An 18584-nucleotide genomic window follows, 5' to 3' on the forward strand; every position below is an offset into this window, starting at 1 on the left:
GGAAGGAATTTTTCCTCAGGAAGATTGGATGGGGCCTGGCCTGTTTTTTCGCCTTCCTCGAAAGCATGGGGGAGGGTCTCTTGCTGAAGTGGTGAGTGGTATGGCTATGCTGCATCTTGCAGGAGGTCAGACTAGATGATCATAATGGTCCCTTCTGATCTTGAATTCTATGATTCTATGATTCTATGATAGCACCACCATTGGAGGAGGCCACATTTTCCTCTTTGGGGGAATCTGACATGGGGGAAGGACTGACATTACCTCCAGCGAGAGAAGTGAGCCCAGATAGAGGATCCAGAATCACCTGGGCCTGCAATGACCTTGTAAGAAGGGGTGCCCCCACAGCCTGACCATGATACCCTATGCCTTGGGGACCTCCTCAACCTATGTTGGATCTCCCTCACTGGCCGTACTGGGGACCATGAGACTCATAAATGCAATATTCTGAATCAGAGTGGTCTCTGCGTGAATCACACCATCCCTCCCCCTCCAGAGATCAACCAGAGCTCTCTCAGGAACCCATGGAGAGGAGGAGGAAGAGCTGGACTGATGGTCCCAATAGGAGCACCATCATCATCTCCTGATGAGGTGATTGCCATGGCCCCATCACCTCCACCAGATGACCACAGTGTCCAGAGGCTACCTCACAGGCTGCAGATATTTACGGAGTGTGGGACCTAATGAAGTAGTGCTCCTTGTTAATCAAGCCATCCTAGAGTCTGCCAAAGTCGTGTGGCATATTCCAGCAATATGTGCACCTCCTCCTAAGAGGGCAGACAAGAAGTACAGCCAAGGGAGCAGAGTTTTAGTTCACTCATCCTGCCTCAAACTCTTTTGGTGGTTCAGGCTGTCACTGAAAAGAGTAGGAAACAGTACTGCTCAGGGAAAGGGGCCAGACATTTGGACCACCTCAGAAGGAAGGAGTTTACATCTACCAGCCTGCAGTTCTGAACCAGGCCTTGCTGTCACAGGACAGTATGACTTTGCTAACTCTTCAAAGCTTTCGGAATTCAAAGATAAGCTTCCTCAGGAGAACAGGGCACAATTTCAGGCCCTTATTGAGGAGGGTAGATTGGTGACTAGAACATCTCTATGGGCTGCTGTTGATTCAGCTGACACAGCCTCAAGGTCAATGGTGACTGCTATCATTATGTGTCACAAATCCTGACTGCTCTCCTCAGGTTTCCCCAGGGAAGTTCAATCCACTGTGGAGGATTCACCCTGTTATGGGTATAACTTATTTACTGGAAAGACTAATGTGTCTTGAAAGACTCCAGGGCAACCCTTCTTTCCCCAGGTATATACGTAGGTCAGCACTGAAGAGCAAGCATGATAGACAGCCTTACAAGCCTAAATCACTGCCACAAGCCTTCTACTACCAAGGCGGATATGAACCACTACAGAAGCAGCAAAGGATGCAGAGAACCAAACACAATACTCCTCCTTCCAACCACAACCTCCCACTAAGAGATACTTTTGATGAGACCCTTGAGAGCTGCAAACCAACTCAGATGCCATCTCCTACCTAGCCAGACATCCAATTTGATGGCCACCTAGCCCAGTTTTCTCAGACTTGGTGAATGATAGCAGACAAATGGTTTTCTGCATCATCCATTTTGGCTACACCATTGAGTCACCTCCCATTCCCTCCCCCCCCACACACACACACAAAAAACCTTCCTCATCTCATATGTACCCACAGTAAAATACAGATAGGGACCACGCATCTCAAAGAAATTCAGTTCCTGTAAAAGGTAGTAAGTGATCTCTCTTTACATGAAGGAAGTTTGCTTCTGAAGGTGCTGATACCAGGATGACCTCAATCTCCTCCAGCTGTTAAGCACAGTGATGATGCAGGCAAGATCCACCTTATGGCTGATCCACCTTACACAGTTATCTATAAGGCTAAGATTTCATTGAGACTACACACAAAATTCACCCTCAAAGTAATCTTGGCCTTTCACCTAAACCAGACAATATACCCACCTGTCTTTTTTCTGAAGTCACACGCTGCTAATGAGCAGCGCAGATGCCATTCCCTGGATGTGCACTGGGTGGTGGTATTTTACTCACAAAGAACAAAGGACTACTGACTTCTGGAGAGAATGCCAAATCTCTGTGGCTTTCCAGTGTTTAAGTGCAGAGAGTTTTCTCAGCTGACAGAGTAGGTAGGAAGAGATGTCTCTGAGGCTCTGTATCTCTTCTCCACCTGCCAGCTCTCCCCACCCGAGCTCGCCACTGGCTGGAAAGCCGGGAGGAGAGGGCCACAGAAAGTGGGTTAGAAAATTATACTGAACCGAACAGACCAACTGTGGCTGTTGGGTGTGAATGGCTACATCTGGATGGCACTTTGTAGCACAGAGTCATACAGCACCGGGGGTCACTACACGCAGGAAATATGCTCCTCCAGAAGCAGCCTGCCATGTATGGACTCTGCAACCAGAACGGTAGGGGCTGGGAACCCTGCAGAAGCCACGTGCTCAGGCTGCGGGGCATCAGAGTGCCTCCACTGGCAGGAGCCATGTGAGGCTCTGAGGAGAATCTCAGCCTTGCTTGGCTGAAGGAAGGTCTCTAGAACACAGAACCTCCACGGGATGGGTTGTAAAGGTCAAGGATCGGTGAGCGGGCCTGTCTACGTTAGACTTTCTTCTGCAAAGTTTCCTGGTAGAGTTTGCACTAGGGCAGGTGTCCTAGTGAGAGCAGCGGTGGGTGCACTAGTGTAGACAGGGCCCAGGTGTGTTTACCCCTGTGGTATCTAACCCTGCTCAGAGCAGATGACATGGTGGTTAAACAGCCAGGGGTCCCAGCTGCCTTTTTGACCTCAGTGCACCTGCTGTTGCTTCTACCAGTGGAACTGCACTAGGAGAGCATTTGAGGGGAATCGACTTAGCGGAGATGCATCTAGCGAGACACACGGAGATAGGAGCCAACAGCGAGCAGATCATGAGCGAGGCAGAGCCACTGAGCGTGGAGGAAATGGGGCGTCGACACAGACACCTAGGCCACAAAGCTTCTGCTGTCACTGGTGAGGAAACCAGTATTTCCAATAGCATGTGAGCACTCGGTGGCCCTGTCAGGAAGCAGAGGGGCTGATGAATTATGAGCACTGTCTCCCAAGGCCGCAATGTTTCTGCTTAGTGCAGCTCCAGAGGATGCAGGAGGCTTCTTCCTGACTTCCTGTTGTTTACACAGATTCCTGATGTTGCACCCGGGGCACTCACACTGCAGGGCACTCTGCCCTGTCCTACCAGCAGACACGCCAGGGAGCACTCTGCAGAACCCTGTCTCCTGCATGGACAGTGGATACTCCCTGCTCCTCATTCCTGGCACCCCAGACTCCCACTGCTCACTCTCAGTGCAGAGCCCTCTCCTGCATGCAGCGAGCATACATCCCTGTGCCTAATCCCACGGATGGCCCTGGATCCTCCATCCCCCACCTTGGCTCCCAACACATGCTCCACTCCACTTCCTGACCCACCAGGGCATCCCCTCCTCACCACATGCCCTAGTGCACATTCATTTCTGAAACACACACAGCTAGTTAGACCTGGCTGCAGTTTGTATTCAGGTTCCCTATGAGGACTGGGTTCTGCACTCTTGGAGGATCAAAGACCGAACTCTCCCTTCCCTCCCCTGTACCCTGGCATCAGTGCTAATAACCTGGAGGTGAATCTCTCAGTCCTGTTTCTTTTAGCTGCCTACAGCAACTGTGTTTGAGACATTTCCCCTGGGTTAACCAGGTGCACTCCCTGCAGGGCTGGGAGATCTGCTAACATTACCCAAGCCATGTGGTGACGTTTACACCCTCAGTGCTGTGAATCAGGCTTAGAAGGAACACTATGGATCTAGGCCTCGCTACAGAGCAAACCAAACCAGAACAGAGCCAGAAACTGAGCATGGCACAAATGACTGGCCTTTGTTCCCACCGCAGCAGGGTTGGCTGCCACCCGAGCGTCCCTCGTGGCTAGCGGTCGCTCTGCAGCACTCTGACCCATTGTCTCCTTCATGGGGTCCCTTAACCAAGAAATTAAAACATATCCTGGGGTCCCACTTAGTCACTTTCACTGTCCCTCCATGCCCCAACCCCAGTTCAGTGTCTCTCTTCCTTTGTTGGGGGTCCCCAGCCCCCTTTCCCAGAGCCAGGCACAGTTTAAAGTCCCTGCAAGAGCCAGTCTTGTTCCTTGCAGCTGCTGCTTCTAGTTCTCAGCTGCTACGTGTTCTCAGGTCTCACCTTCCCGAGCATCCCTGCCCTTACTGCACCCACCTGCTGCTCTTCCTAGGGAATTTGCTGACTCAAGGGAGACTTTCCCTGTAATCAGGGCTGGCTGAGCCCCAGGTGCCCCAGCTCAGGAGCAAGCCACCATGTTACACCCTCTCCTCCACCATTAGGGGGGAAGGATGATTTTGTGGTGAAGGCAGTGGCCTGGGAGCCGGGAGCCTAAGAGTTGCATCCTCTCTCTCTCTCTGCCTCAGTTTCTCCATCTAAGGAGGAACTATCCGCTTACTAGCTCACAGGAGTGTCATGGGCCTTCCGGTGCAAAGCGCCATGGACGTGTGAAGTATTGCTGCCGGGAAAGCTTTCCTCATCCCGGGAAATCCTATTGGTTCTGATGAAAGGAGTGTGTGAGCTCTCAGTCCCTGCCCTGCAGAGAGGAGTGCCACCGTTTGGCCTCATTCTCAACAGGCACCCTTTCTCCCCTCCCTTCTTCTTTCGCATGGCTGCCGGGTGAGCAGTAGCAAGCATCGGGCAGCAAGGCGCCATCAGCGGGACCGGATGCCCGAGTGCAAAGACTGGAAGGACGTGTCCCCGCAGGATGCCGAGAACCCCATCGAGAGCATCGACACCTGGACAGAGTCTGTGGAAGGAAGAAATAAGGTGAGGTTGTTTCTCTGTATCCCCACGGCCTGAGCTCGTCATGCAGGCGCACTCTAACAGCATCAGATTGTCTAGTGATCACAGAATAATGAGAAGCCGTGCCCATGCGTCTACCAAGAACTCAGCTGTGAGATAAAAGTACCAGCCCTGTCAATGACCAGGAGAGAGGGACTGAGAAACAGAGAGGTGCAGGCAATATCGTCAAATGGCTGGGGTAGTTCCTGGCTGCCTGACATGCAGTTCCAGCTTGTCTCTGCCAAACCAAGCTGGAGAGAGAATGGTTTCCCTTGGACTTGAACTGAGCCCCAGAGACAGGCCTCTCTCCCGCCTCACTCTGAGCCTCAAACTCCCCTCCCTTCAACCCCACACACGGACATTTCTTCTTAGAAGCAGAATGCCGATATAAAGGCGAGAACAAATCAGTTAATTTGGGGGAGTCAGCCAAATACTGCTGACCAGTCACCAAGCCCCCCCCAGAAAGAGGGAGTGGGAGCCAGGGCTGATGGGGAAACTTCTGAACATCCCAGGAAAATGCCTGCCTTCAGTGGTGCATTTCACTTGCTTATGTGGGCTGCGGAAAGAGCCAAGAACAAAGGTTGTGTAGAAATCCTGGCCTGAGTCCATTGCCGCTTTGTGAATGAAAATTGTTTGTGCGGGAGGTGCCCCTGGGAGTCCAAGAAATTCCATTGGCTCTCGCAGCGCATTTCCTCTCTAGAAGGGACATCTCTCCCTCTTTCTGATGTGTGGCCTTATAAAAGCATGGCCAGCATTCAATAGCCGTTTCTTTCCATCCCCCGGTAGCCGTAAGTGTCAGTGATCTGTGCACTCCTTCATGACTAACTTCCTGTTCAAGGCTAGAGTGCTCGACACCAAACACACACACAGGGATGCAGGCTCAAGAACAAACAAATGGCTCCCAACTTCCTAAAGTCACTTCCTGTTTTCATACACACCTCCAAAGTCACTTCCTGTTCCAAGGCCCCAGCCAGGAATCCGTCACTGCGACTGAAAGGGCGGTGGACGGGAAGATGCTGCCTATGCATCTGCTCAGAGCAGTTCTGTGTCAGGGCTAGTGGCTGAGCGTCCACACCAGAAGCAGGAGCGTGAACTGGTGACAAACAGGTGTATCGGGAGATGATCATGGAACCTGGAACCTCTTAGCACAGTTTTCATCTTTTCTTATACCATCTAGGTCCTTCATTCCTCTGCTCTTCTCCTCCTCCTCCTTTCCTTCTTTCCCCTTCTTCTTTCCTCCTCTATCCCTTGCATTCTTCACCTCTGTCCTGCCCACTCCCCAGCTAGTTAGATGTAACTTTAAATGTAAATATTCCAAAATTCTAAGTCAGACAATGAAGGCCCACAGGAGTTACCAAAGCTCTGGGAGGAGAGAATTTTGCTGCTTGTGGTGGAAAGTTGTGTCCCCAAAAGTGTCTCCTATAATTCATCCTGCGGACCCCTAAGAGAGAGATGTTGGGAGGGACCCACCTCCCTTCTGAAACTCCTAACCCTGACTGATGGATTCACTCTTCATTCTTCAGGAAGGGCTCTCAAGTCCAGGGTGGTCCAGAGGTCACAGTTTGAGAACCTCCAGTCAGATTTTAGTTGTCAGGTCATAGGCGGTGGTGTAAAAATTGGCTAAAAAGGCCAATATGTGCAATGATGGGTTCAGCATACGGTAATCCAGTCTTTACAGAAAGACATATAAGAAATGCAAAAATCCCTACATTCATGCAAAATTATGGTCGCAGAGCAAAAAACACAAGATGTCAGAAAATGCAACACATAAGGTTCCAATAATGTTAACTCAGCCATGTTGCAGACATATAGTATTTTCTATGCCTGTTTATTCTGGTTAATTACCTATCTTAGTATATTATTATTTAGATCACAAAATGAATATTATAAAATATACAGGACGCATAGTGTGGGCAAATTATTTTTGTTGTCAGAATTTTAATTTTTGCATTTTCATCCTCATTTTAGACATTGCATCATAGTTTTTTGCATTTAATTATCTTGTTTTCAAATAAAGAATGGGGGGAAGGAAATTGCCCAGGCTTCATGCTGCAATGCCTTTTGAATGGGAAGCACTTCATAACACACAGCTTTGAAGTTCACACCTGAGGGAGGTGAATAGGGTGGAGGAAGAGTGAATTCCAACCTTTTGTGTTACTTGCCATTGTCTTTCTGGAGACATTTCCCTGCCATTACAGGGGCCTCAGCCATTGGTGCACCTCTCTCCTTCCTATTCTCTGCCTGTGGCACGTAATAGTCTAATCTCCTGTGGGATGTAATATTTGAGTCTAATTTCAGTTGCTGGCTTAGTGTGTAGGTGCCGGGCAGTGTTGGTGGCCTGTGATGTACAGGAGATCAGCCAGATGATATGTTGGTCCCTTCTGGCCTTAAACTCTATGACTCTAAGTTTGAGCTAACAGAACAGCAGCACATCTGCTTACTTTGCATTGGCTGTACCTTGGCAATGGGGAAAGGAAGAAGAATTTTAAATGAAAGCTTGGAATTTACAGAATGGAGAAAAAATTACAACAGGCTCTAAAATGGTGAGATGCACAATGTTTTCATACCCCTGATTTTCTCCTGATACTAACGAACCCTCTTCAGGAAAACACTTTAAGCATATTCTCAAGTCGCATTGTCTTCAGCGGGACTTTAAGCACATGCTTTCCTGCTTTCCTTTAGAGGGATGCTTTCCTGAATGAGGGCCAAAGTACAGTTCTGCTCTGAGACGCAGCCGTAACATGATACTGAGGTGCATCATGTACAGATGTGCTCAGTTTACAAATAAAAAGATTTTTTTCTTCCCAACTGCAAGTCCTGCAAACTAAACCTGGGATCTGGGAATCAAGCAGAGCTCTTTCCTTCTCACTCTTCATCACCCGGAATAAAGGTTCAGCAGGCCATATTGGGCGCTCAGGGACACCTGCTTGTCCCATTGTGTTCGTAGCCCTCTGTGGGCTTGCTCTCTATATGACTGATTGGAGTTTAGTGTCTGATGCACAAGAGAATCCTGCGCACTCTCTGTTAGCCACAGAGGCTTTGCAGTACTAACAGGAGTAGAAAGAAGCAAAAAGGTATTGCTGTCACAAGAGTCAACAGCAGTACGCTGCATAGGAAGGGGCACAATCACTGTTCAGGGTAGAACAGCACTTTAAGGTTTTTGGGGGGGAAGGAGGGAGGATTTTGCTATTTATGTTTTGCTGCCTGTTCCATTGTCAGCCTGAGAGCCGTGAAGATCCTGTCTCTTCCCTCACCATCATTCATTCTGACATTCACTTCCTTTATCAGACCGTCAGCAAACTGGTGATCCAGGAAGCCAATGTTTCCGTCATGTACAAGTGCGTTGCCTCCAACAAAGTGGGTAGAGATGAACGTCTGATCTACTTCTATGTGACCAGTGAGTACCACCAAATGCCAGGGAGGCCTGCCTGTCTCTCTTGGGTCCCTCCAATAGGCAGGTCCCAAAGCCACTTAGGGCTTTATAGGTCAAAACCTCAAACTCCACCTGGAAACCCTGAGGCAGCCAGTGCAGAGCCCAGAGAACTGGTGCCATGTGCTCAGAATCAGAAATTCATCTCAGCAAGCCAGTTGCATTCTTCACTATCTTCGGCTTCCACGTTAACTGGAGATGTAATCTCACATAAAGAGTCCTAAAGAAGGCTAATATCCAGCTGACAAAGGCACAGATCCTGGTAGCAAACTTAGCATTTAAAGTAAAATGTCATTGTCTTTTAGGCAGGCATAGATGGGGAGAAAGCAGCTTGGTCACTGCTGCAGGGTTTTTTTTTAATTCAATACTGAAAAACAGTGCTCATGTCAGCATCTTCTGGGACTCTGTATGTTAGTCACAAATTGTGGATCCTCTCTCCTTACACTATCCTGCCTACCTTGGAGTGGAGAGTTCACAACCTGATTCTTTAATAATCGTAAAAATCAGAGCCTGCAACTCTCAGGTGTGTCTGATGCAACAGCACCCTCTAGTGCTCCGTAGGGTAACTTCACTCTTCCCAGTTTCCTTTCGGGTCCTGAGACACTTGGCAGGAGCCTTGGGGAATCCTGAGGGTGCAGGGAAGAGATGGATTTGATCTAGTTGAGTTTTCAAAAGCTGGAGACTGACAGTATTGGCTAAAGCCAGGGATCACGCAGTGAAATGCTGTGTAAACTTCCTTTACACAGTCCTGACCTGCAATACCCCCTGCTGTTACAGGCCCATGTCCTTGCTATGTAGAAGTTGGGAGCTGGACAGGATTTCATGGTGATTTTGTGCCTGAGGACTGTGTGGGTTATATGCTGTTTGGGGGTGGAGCCTGCCTGCAAAGAGCCCAGCAAACTGTTGGTTTCTATCCAAATAATTAATAACAACACTGCGCGTGCACACAGCCAGTATTTGTGTATGCAGATATGCATTTGCATAGGCAAACTGGGTAATTGCCAATCTGTGTAATCTGTGTGTGCACTTGCCTAGCTTGTATGCACAAACGCCTGATTGCATGTGCAACTGGTGGGGTAGAAACAAGCAGAAGCAGTTTAGAATCCTGGGTTTTAATATCGGACCAGGGAAGTAACCACCAAAAGCTAAATTCAGACCCTGCAACCTTATTTCATTTGTGACCCAATCTTAATTTGAGCCTAGGCCTTCAGTGCACCACCTATGACTCCTCTTCGCTTTAGCATTTTCTTAGCAGCATCATGCAGGTTATCACTGTGCTTTGGGGAGGGATATTTTTTATCCCTGTCTATATACAAGATGGACTCAGAGCGCTAAGCACAGATAGACGATTCCACCCAGTAAGGCAGTGATGCCCCATGGAGCCTTAAAATCTCAGTCATGCATCCGTTTCCTTCCCTTGCCTTCCTGGCAGCCATTCCGGATGGATTTGAGATTGAATCCCATCCCTCAGAGGAGCCCATTGAGGGACAGGACCTGAGGCTGAGCTGCAATGCAGATAACTACACCTATGAGAACCTGCAGTGGTACCGTCTGAACCTCTCGAAGCTGCACCACGAGGAAGGCAACCCACTCGTTCTGGACTGCAAGAATGTCCACCACTACGCAACCAAGATGCAAGGGGAGCTGCGCTTCAAACCCGACTCCAACGACGCTGCCCTGCTGCTCACCATCCCAAACATCTCCCTGGGGGAGGAGGGAGACTATGTGTGTGAGGTGCAGAACCGAAAGACCAGAGAGAAACACTGCCACAAAAAATACATCTCTGTACAGGGTGAGGAGCGTGGGAGCAGGCAGAATGACTCTGTGATGGTGGGCATGATGCAGGGCAAGGAGCACACAAGATGGGGTGCACAGGGCCTGAGCAGCAAGGGGTGCTGGCTATGAGAGAGTTCTCAGCACTGCCTGTCTCAGCCTCACCCAGAAGGGGCTAGATTTACAGTATATTAGGACCTGTAGAATTCTTTCCCCAGTACTGTACGGGCCGAGATGGTCTTCAAAGCAAACAATCTCCTGCTTGTCTTTAATCTCCTCTTTGTCTGGATGCTGCTGCTCCTTTAGCCCTCGAGGTCCCCAGACTGAAGCAGAACCTGACAGACATATGGGTGAACGTCAGCGACTCGATAGAGATGCGTTGTAAGGTGGATGGCGCTCACATTCCTGACATCAGCTGGTATAAAGACGAGAAGCTGGTGGAAGAGGTTTCAGGTACGGTTGGTTCAAGAGGGTGGAGTTGAGGTCAGAGAATCTTCTTCCAAAGGACAGCCAGGCAAACTAGATTTGAATCGTGGCCCTGGTTTAGAGACGGCTACTCGATAGTTGGGCTGGAATGTTTTTTAACCAGGTTCTGCCACAATTTGACTGTGTCCTCATTGGCCAGCCAGACCGCATTAGGACTGGCTCAGGCGCAGCTGCATTTATGCCATGCTTATGCACAGCTGGTAAGCTTTATTCAGAGACTTGTGCAGACAGGAGTTGCTGAACTATGACGAGGTGTAGCAAAGTTAGACTCTGTCCATATTCCATCTGAAACTGCAGGCCGCGTGGGTAACTAGCTACTAGGGCAGGTAAATACTGGTGCTGCTAGGTGCCCCTGGCTTATTTTCCCTGAACAGCCTGGAGGTTTTGGTTTGAGAAGTACAGTTTAGTCATGTAATGAAGCCGTGTTGTAGGTTACCGAGGGGGCTAGTCTGTGGCAAGGTTTAGCTGCACAGCTCTATGGTTTAAAAAAAAAAAATCCTTGTTCACACCACTCTAGGGAAACTCACAAGAGCCCTGCTAGCAACAGTAACGTTTGCCGGCATGTGTTCAGCCAGGGCGTGGAAGGGCCCAAGGGAGAGGGCACGCTCCAAATGGGATGGCTTCATAGATGGAGCTGTGCACATGTGAGGGCTCGATGAAACTGGAGTGTTCCCCGCTTTCCCTGCAACGGTTCCTTGTGCTCTGAGTCCTGCGTGTTCCTGTGGCTGCTTAGAACCACTTCCTTAGACAGGCCCTGAGGGGCTTTTTATAACCTAGTTGGAGGCCATGTGTGGACGAGGAAAGAGGCCGTGTTCTGTGACGTGTTAGATAACATCTTCCGTTAGACCAGATCCTGCACCTGCTGCAGACTGGGCAGGCCATGCTTAAAACCTTGTTAGCTAGTTGAGGGCATGTGCGGGAGCCTAGGCTAATCACCCTGACTGTTAAAAGGCTGCATTTTCTTTCAAGTCTGAATTTGTCTGGCATGAGAATCCCCTCCCTCCAGAGACTGCACCAGCTCACACTGATACCATTAGCCTCTGTACCTTTCAGGGATTGACCTGGCGGATTCGAACCAGAGGCTGAGCATCCAGAGGGTGAGAGAAGAGGATGCTGGGCTCTACCTGTGCAGCGTCTGCAACGCCAAGGGCTGCGTGAACTCCTCAGCCAGCGTCTCTGTGGAAGGTACCGCCAGCATCCCAAGCCCGGGGAACAATCCCCTCAGACTCTGGGAGCACAGACAAAGCAGAAGGAGCAAGGCCCCTCTCTGCTTCTGTGTGCTCTGAGGCAGCCGATGCAGAGATGTGAGTGAAGGCCCCTCCATCTTGCTGGAGTGAAGGTGCCAGAACAAGGAGTCCAAGGGCAGCTCTAGGCCAAGCTTGGATACCCTCAGGGCAACGTAGCCCTCCTCCGAGAGAGGGAACAGGGCTCTCACAACAGTCTCTTACTGTCCTGTGCTCAGCCCTGTGCGAGAGGGAAGGCACAGACGCACCTTCTCCAACACCTGCCTCACAGTACACTTTGGGGTGCATGATGAGAATGGGGCAGGCTGGACCAGGAGGTGAAGAATGAGCCTCTCTCTGATGTGGCAATTTCCCTTCCTGTTCTGCAGGCTCCGATGACCGGACCAACGTGGAGATCGTGATCCTCATTGGGACCGGGGTCATCGCTGTCTTCTTCTGGATCCTCCTCATCCTCATCTTCTGCAACATCAAAAGGGTACACCCCCTGCTTTTGCCCCTGCAGTGTGGCACCAGGGAGGGAGGGTGGAGAGCAGAGGGGAGATGGAGATGTGAGTTCACAGGGCTCTTGCTTCTCTGGGTGGGAGGTGTAGCTGCAAAGGTGATCCTCACAGCCACTGCAGTGCGTCCCTAGTCCTAGCATTGCTGGCAGGACAATCACTGAATGGTGCTCTGGACTGGCTCCCTTCCAAGTACAGGGCTCACAGCAGCCACAAAGAAGGAGGCAGAATGGTGCTTGGCATTGGAGAAGAGGACCCAGAACAAAGGGGGTGAGGGAAAATGGGGGGGAGCCGCAAATCCCCCATTCAGAATGATTAAACCTACTCTGTGGTGCCAGAAAACAAGGGAGTCAGGTCACAGCACAAGGGGGTAGGACAGAACCGGAGCCGTGTAAGCGTCTCCCCACTGGAACTGGTGCTGAACTGCCTAGTCACCCTCTTTGCTGATTCCTGCAGCCTGCCCATGCTGACATCAAAACCGGTTACCTGTCCATCATCATGGACCCCGGAGAGGTTCCCCTGGAGGAGCAGTGCGAATACCTGCCCTATGACTCCAGCAAGTGGGAATTCCCACGGGAGCGACTCCGGCTAGGTGAGAGCTCTTTGCTGGCCACAGGACAGACAGAGCCTTGCTATGCGCTTACCGTCAGGCAGCTGCGAGCCTCTTGGCTGCGTCTGATGGTTGGGCTCCAGCTTTCTCGCTCTCTCCTTCTCTGTGTCTACTCCTTCCTTGGCTTCAGGACCACCGCCTTCTACCTTCAAATGTGTCCTGGCTCAGCTATGCTTGACAGATTTCTTTGGCTCTCCTCGGCCACCATCCTGGGATCTACTGTGGATTTCTGGATTGTATTCCCTTGCTTTCTGTGGCCCTTGTTTTACTGGGATTCAGGAGTCACTCTTTTCTCATGGCCAGGTCCCCAAATCCAGGCCCCTGTAGAACCCTGCTCTCTTTCTGTGAACAATGTGTGCTGTCCTCGCTCTGAGAGCTCCTGTATCTCAGTGTGAAAGCTTTCAGAGCTATGTAGCTCTCCCTGTGAGGCCCTGCTCCTGTCCACACTGGGTGATGAGTTAGGAGGAGGAGGAGCTTGGACAACTTGTATGAAATCGTTCCCCAGTGGTGGCTCTGGTAATACTTTGGAAGGCCACCACCAATGCTGCTGAGTCTCCCAGTGCTCCATCTTTCAGCTAGGGTCAGAAGTTGGTCCAATAAAAAATATTACTTCACCCACCTTGTCCCTCTAGTATCCTGGGACCCATGTGGCTACAACAACACTGCATAGGGTCAGGAATGTAATTTTGCCATTACAGTCAGGATGCCTGGGTTCTAACCCCACTCTGTGACCTTTGCCTAGTCACTTGGGACCAGATTTGCATCCCCAACTCACCCTGTGTATTATCTTACTGGACTAGTAGCCCCATTGATTTCAGTGTGGCTACTTGTGGAGTAAGGTGCTACTGTGCAGGAGCATGGGTATAAGAACCTGGCCCTTAATCTCTTTGTGTCTCCTTCTGTAAAATAGCTATAATAATATTAATGTACCAGCCAGGGGTGTGATTAAGAGCTGATTATTATTTGGGACCTAGGGAGGGAGTTTACTATCGCAGAGCTGTGTTACTATTCGTGTCCTGTCTGATGTGGTGGTTGCTTTATGAAAGACTTCCCCATCTGGAATTGATCACACTCTGTCACTCCATTCATCACCTCGATCCAGGGAAACCACAGAGCTCATAACTCTGCCACCCCATCGCTAGAGTCCACTCAGGAGTACCCCTCTGTTGGACATGGCTTGCAATTCAGAAGGGCTAACAGAAGAGCAGCCAATGCACTTGAAGCCTGGGGCTTCTGGCTTGCCCGGGGCATGCATCTCCTTTCAGCTGTCCTGAGGGAACATGCAGCTGCATGGGCAGAACTGTGCCAGCCTGAGGGCACATCAGAGCTCCGGTCTAAAAACCAGCCCTAGGAATGCCTCCACCACCCTGAGACAGGCGCGCATACACACACAACACCACTCCACTCCTTATGTAGCCTACAAAGGGTTACACGGAGCGCTGTGCCTGAGAACGCCAAGGACTGGAATAATGACATCAGCCCTGGCCATTCTGCTCCAAGGTGTCATGCACACCTTTCCCACGCACTCCGCTCCAGGGCAACAAATGGCACCTCACCTCCGCAAGCTGTTTCCTTCCTCTGCTTTGTCAATGCTGGGTCTGTCTCAGTTCCCCCCCTTGTCCTTTCTCTCATTATAACCATCTGAGCAGGCAGCCACCTGGGAAGGGCGCACACGGCACTTCTTCCTCTTCCTTTGTCACTCCTTTTCTCCTTCTCGCGGTTTCCTGTTTTGTTTTTGTCCCATTCCCCAGGCCCCGCACCAGTCCTCCATGACGCTCCCTTTTACCCTGTGTTTCCCTCCTTGGCAGGTAAAGTCCTGGGCCATGGCGCTTTCGGGAAGGTGGTGGAAGCCTCTGCCTTTGGGATTAATAAGAGTAACAGCTGTGAAACTGTGGCAGTTAAAATGCTGAAAGGTACGAAGATGGGGAGGCAGGATGAATGGCTTTTGTGGACAGCAGGGGATGAGTCATCTGCCTGGGAACGTCCATCTGGTTAATATCTGTCTTTCACAGAAACATCTTGAGTGATTTAAACTAATCCCTTGTCATCACTAGAGCGCATACCTGCGCTCATGGCATTAAAGAGTCCAAGGGCCCGATCCAGCCCTTGGTGAGGTGAATGGGGGTTGGATTATGCCCTAAAGGAACAACCTTCCTTTTTAACGTTTAGCTACATGGCCTTTGACCCTGTTTACCTCTGATAAGTGATGTCCTGTCCCCAGGCAGGTCCATTGGAAGGAGCATGGCAGAGCAGACGGGAAGGAAGGACAAAGGGCCAGGTTTTCAAAGGTATTTAGGTACCTAACAGGATTTTCAGAAGTTCCCAGGAAGGTCAGGCACCTCACTCCCATTGGAATCAGCTCTGGTTCTGCCACACCTGACCTGCTGAAGCACTTTTGAAAACCCCACCAGGCACCCATCTGCATCTTTAGGCACCTACATACTTTTGAAAACCTGACCCTAATTGTGTAGAACTGTTTAAGATCCCAAACTGGTAACATAGTCTCTAGATCACTACACGTCTGACACAAAGTACAATAACATCGGGAATCAAAATATTTAAAAATCAGTTCTTTCATATCGCTGCCAAGACTCAAGTTCAGGGTTCTGCTGGAGCTAACGCCAATATTAGACACCTAAGAGGCTGTGCATAGAGCAGGAAAACACTCCTTTCCTGCTTCATTTCAAGAGCTTGGGTGATATCAGTGACTCTTAAAGGAGAGATACAGAAGCCTGAACCCCACTCTCGGCTGGTCAGTGGAGGAGGAGCTGCTTTTCAAATCATTTGCTTTTCAAATGTGATTGTAATTCATGTTTAAGGGCCACATTCAGATCACAACTCTGTTGAAGTCAAGAGAGTTGAACCTGCCTTAGGGCCAGTTTCAGAGCTGGAGTAATATTGCATGCTACAGATTGGAGATCTTAAACTTATGTGGCCATGTTTTCAAGCAGGCCTCTAACATGGCACCCTCCTGTTCGCATGTTGCCCATTTGGATTAAAAAAATCACTTTTGTTTGCACATATTGGTTACCAGGCATGTATGCAACTTCCTGACATGTAAGCAAAAGGGGAAAGCACATAGGATTATTTGCATGTGGAAACCAAGTAACTAGAGCTGTCAAACGATTAAAAAAAAGTATCACAATTAATCACATGATTAATCGTGCTGTTAAACAATAATAGAATACCATTTATTTAAATATTTTTGGATGTTTTCTACATTTTCAGATATATTGATTTCAATTACAACACAGACTACAAAGTGTACAGTGCTCACTTTCTATTTATTTTTATTACAAATATTTGCACTGTAAAAAACAAAAGAAATATTATTATTCAATTATCCTAGTACAAGTACTGTCATGCAATCTCTTTGTCATTAAAGTTGAACATACAAATGTAGAATTATGTACAAAAAATGACTGCATTCAAAAATAAAACAGTGTAAAGCTTTAAAGCCTACAACTCTACTCAGTCCTACTTCAGCCAATCGCTCAGACAAACAAATTTGGTTACAATTTGCAGGAGATAATGCTGCCCACTTATTTATAATGTCACCTGAAAGCGAGAACAGACATTCGCATGGCACTGTTGTAGCCGGCATCGCAAGATATGTACATGCCAGATGCGCTAAAGATTCATATGTCCCTTCATGCTTCAACCACCATTCCAGGGAACATGCATCCATGCTGATGAAAGGTTCTGCTCGATAACAATCCAAAACAGTCCGGGCGGACGCATGTTCATTTTCATCATCTGAGTCAGATGCCACCAGCAGAAGGTTGATTTTCTTTTTTGGTGGTTCGGGCTTTGTAGTTTCCGCATCAGTGTGTTCTTTTAAGACTTCTGAAAGCATGCTCCACACTTCGTCCCTCTCAGATTTTGGATGGTACTTCAGATTCTTAAACCTTAGGTCAAGTGCTGTAGCTATTTTTAGAAATCTCACATTGGTACCTTCTTTGCATTTTGTCAAATCTGCTGTGAAAGTGTTCTTTAAACAAACATATGCTGGGTCATCATCTGTTATTGCTGTAACAGGAAATATATGGCAGAATGCAGGCAAAACAGAACAGGAGACATACAATTCTCCCCCAAGGAGTTCAGTCACAAATTTCATTAATGCTTTTTTTTTTAATGAGCATCATTAGCATGGAAGCATGTCCTCTGGAATGATGGCCAAAGCATGAAGGGGCATACAAATGTTTAGCATATCTGATATGTAAATACCTTGCAACACCACCTACAAAAGTGCCATGTGAATGCCTGTTCTTACTTTCAAGTGACATTGTAAATAAGAAGCAGTGAGCAGTATCTCCCATAAATGTAAACAAACTTTTTTGTCTTAGTGACTGGCTGAACAAGAAGTAGGACTGAGTGGACTTGTAAGCTCTAAAGTTTTACATTGTTCTGTTTTTGAGTGCAATTATGTAACAAAAAAATCTACATTTGTAAGTTACACTTTCATGATAAAGAAGTTGCACTGCAGTACTTGTTTGAGGTGAATTGAAAAATGCTATTTCTTTTGTTTATCATTTTTATAGTGCAAATATTTGTATTAAAAATAATAATATAAAGTGAGCACTGAATACTTTGTATTCTGTGTTGTAACAGAAATCAATACATTTGAAAACATCCAAAAATATGAAATAAATTTCAATTGGTATTCTATTTAACAGTGCAATTAATTGTGATTGATTAATTTTTTGCATTAATTGCATGAGTTAACTGCGATTAATCGACAGCCCTACAAGTAACTGTTCATCTGAGTGCCCATTTGTGCATATGGATGCGCATGTAAAATCTGTGGGAATAATTTCAGAAGCCTGTTTGAAAACGTGGCTGTTTGTGACTACATTTTTCCACAAGTCTTGCAGATCCCCTTTAGGTGCTGTTGTTTTCTGACTTTGAGGCCTGGCAGATTTGGTTTAAGAAGGAGCTCCTTCCACACAAGTTAGGAAAATCTCCACAGTGAAGCAGCCAAAAATTGCAAATCCCAGAGGTGGTGAGATTATGATGGAGGAACGTAATAGAGAAAATGCTCACGATAAAGGAAGATACAAATTGTGAGTGAAATTGAGTCATGGAGCAATAACAAAGTATCTCGCTGCCTAAATTACTACCAAGACACAATGCCTGATGCTGTTCATGTTCTCTGGGGAAAATGCTATGTAGAATGAGCTGTTCAAAGAGTACCTTTGGGTGTTTAGAATAGTAAATGGACTAGAAAATGAACTTCTGGGTTAAAATCAAGCTGGGGACTCTGAACCTGTACATTCCTATCTTCAGTCAGGATCAGAAAACCCCAAATTCCTTTTGTTTCCCAGAAATGGGTTTGTGGCTCATCACATCAGCTCAAGAAGTCAAATGGCCAAGTTACAAGTGTGTGTGTGTGTGTGTGTGTGTGTCTATGTCTGGGTCCATCTGCCTTTGTGTCTATAACCCTTGTGTGGTCATTTATCCCTGGATATAAACCACTTCCAACTACCTCTGGCCTAAGTGTGTCAGGCCCAACCTGTGTTCGCTTTTACTTCAGTGCTCTACATTAATAGTCCAACCCACCTCGCCTACTGACAGTGATTCTGCAGGGGTGGGGTTATCACTTTATAAGCTAATATTCAAAAGTCCTAAAGCCATATCTACACTAGTGCCATAA

At 48.2% G+C, this 18584-nt stretch overlaps 1 protein-coding gene across 4 annotated transcripts in view; it reads left to right on the plus strand.

Annotated features, from left to right (window-relative positions):
- Window positions 1-18584, plus strand: part of FLT4 (fms related receptor tyrosine kinase 4) — a 109014-nt gene that overhangs the window by 76525 nt on the left and 13905 nt on the right. For 3 of the 4 annotated variants that reach the window (XM_039484994.1, XM_039484993.1, XM_039484992.1), the window contains exons 11-18: window positions 4735-4876; window positions 8180-8288; window positions 9754-10113; window positions 10401-10547; window positions 11634-11765; window positions 12193-12299; window positions 12778-12913; window positions 14740-14844. In XM_039484994.1, the coding sequence (XP_039340928.1) occupies window positions 4735-4876; window positions 8180-8288; window positions 9754-10113; window positions 10401-10547; window positions 11634-11765; window positions 12193-12299; window positions 12778-12913; window positions 14740-14844 (1238 nt within the window). The remainder of the gene's footprint in view (window positions 1-4734; window positions 4877-8179; window positions 8289-9753; window positions 10114-10400; window positions 10548-11633; window positions 11766-12192; window positions 12300-12777; window positions 12914-14739; window positions 14845-18584) is intronic. The other variant, XM_039484995.1, reaches the window with a different exon arrangement.

This window comes from Mauremys reevesii, linkage group 8 (genome assembly GCF_016161935.1).
Source record: "Mauremys reevesii isolate NIE-2019 linkage group 8, ASM1616193v1, whole genome shotgun sequence".
NCBI lineage: Eukaryota > Metazoa > Chordata > Testudines > Geoemydidae > Mauremys > Mauremys reevesii.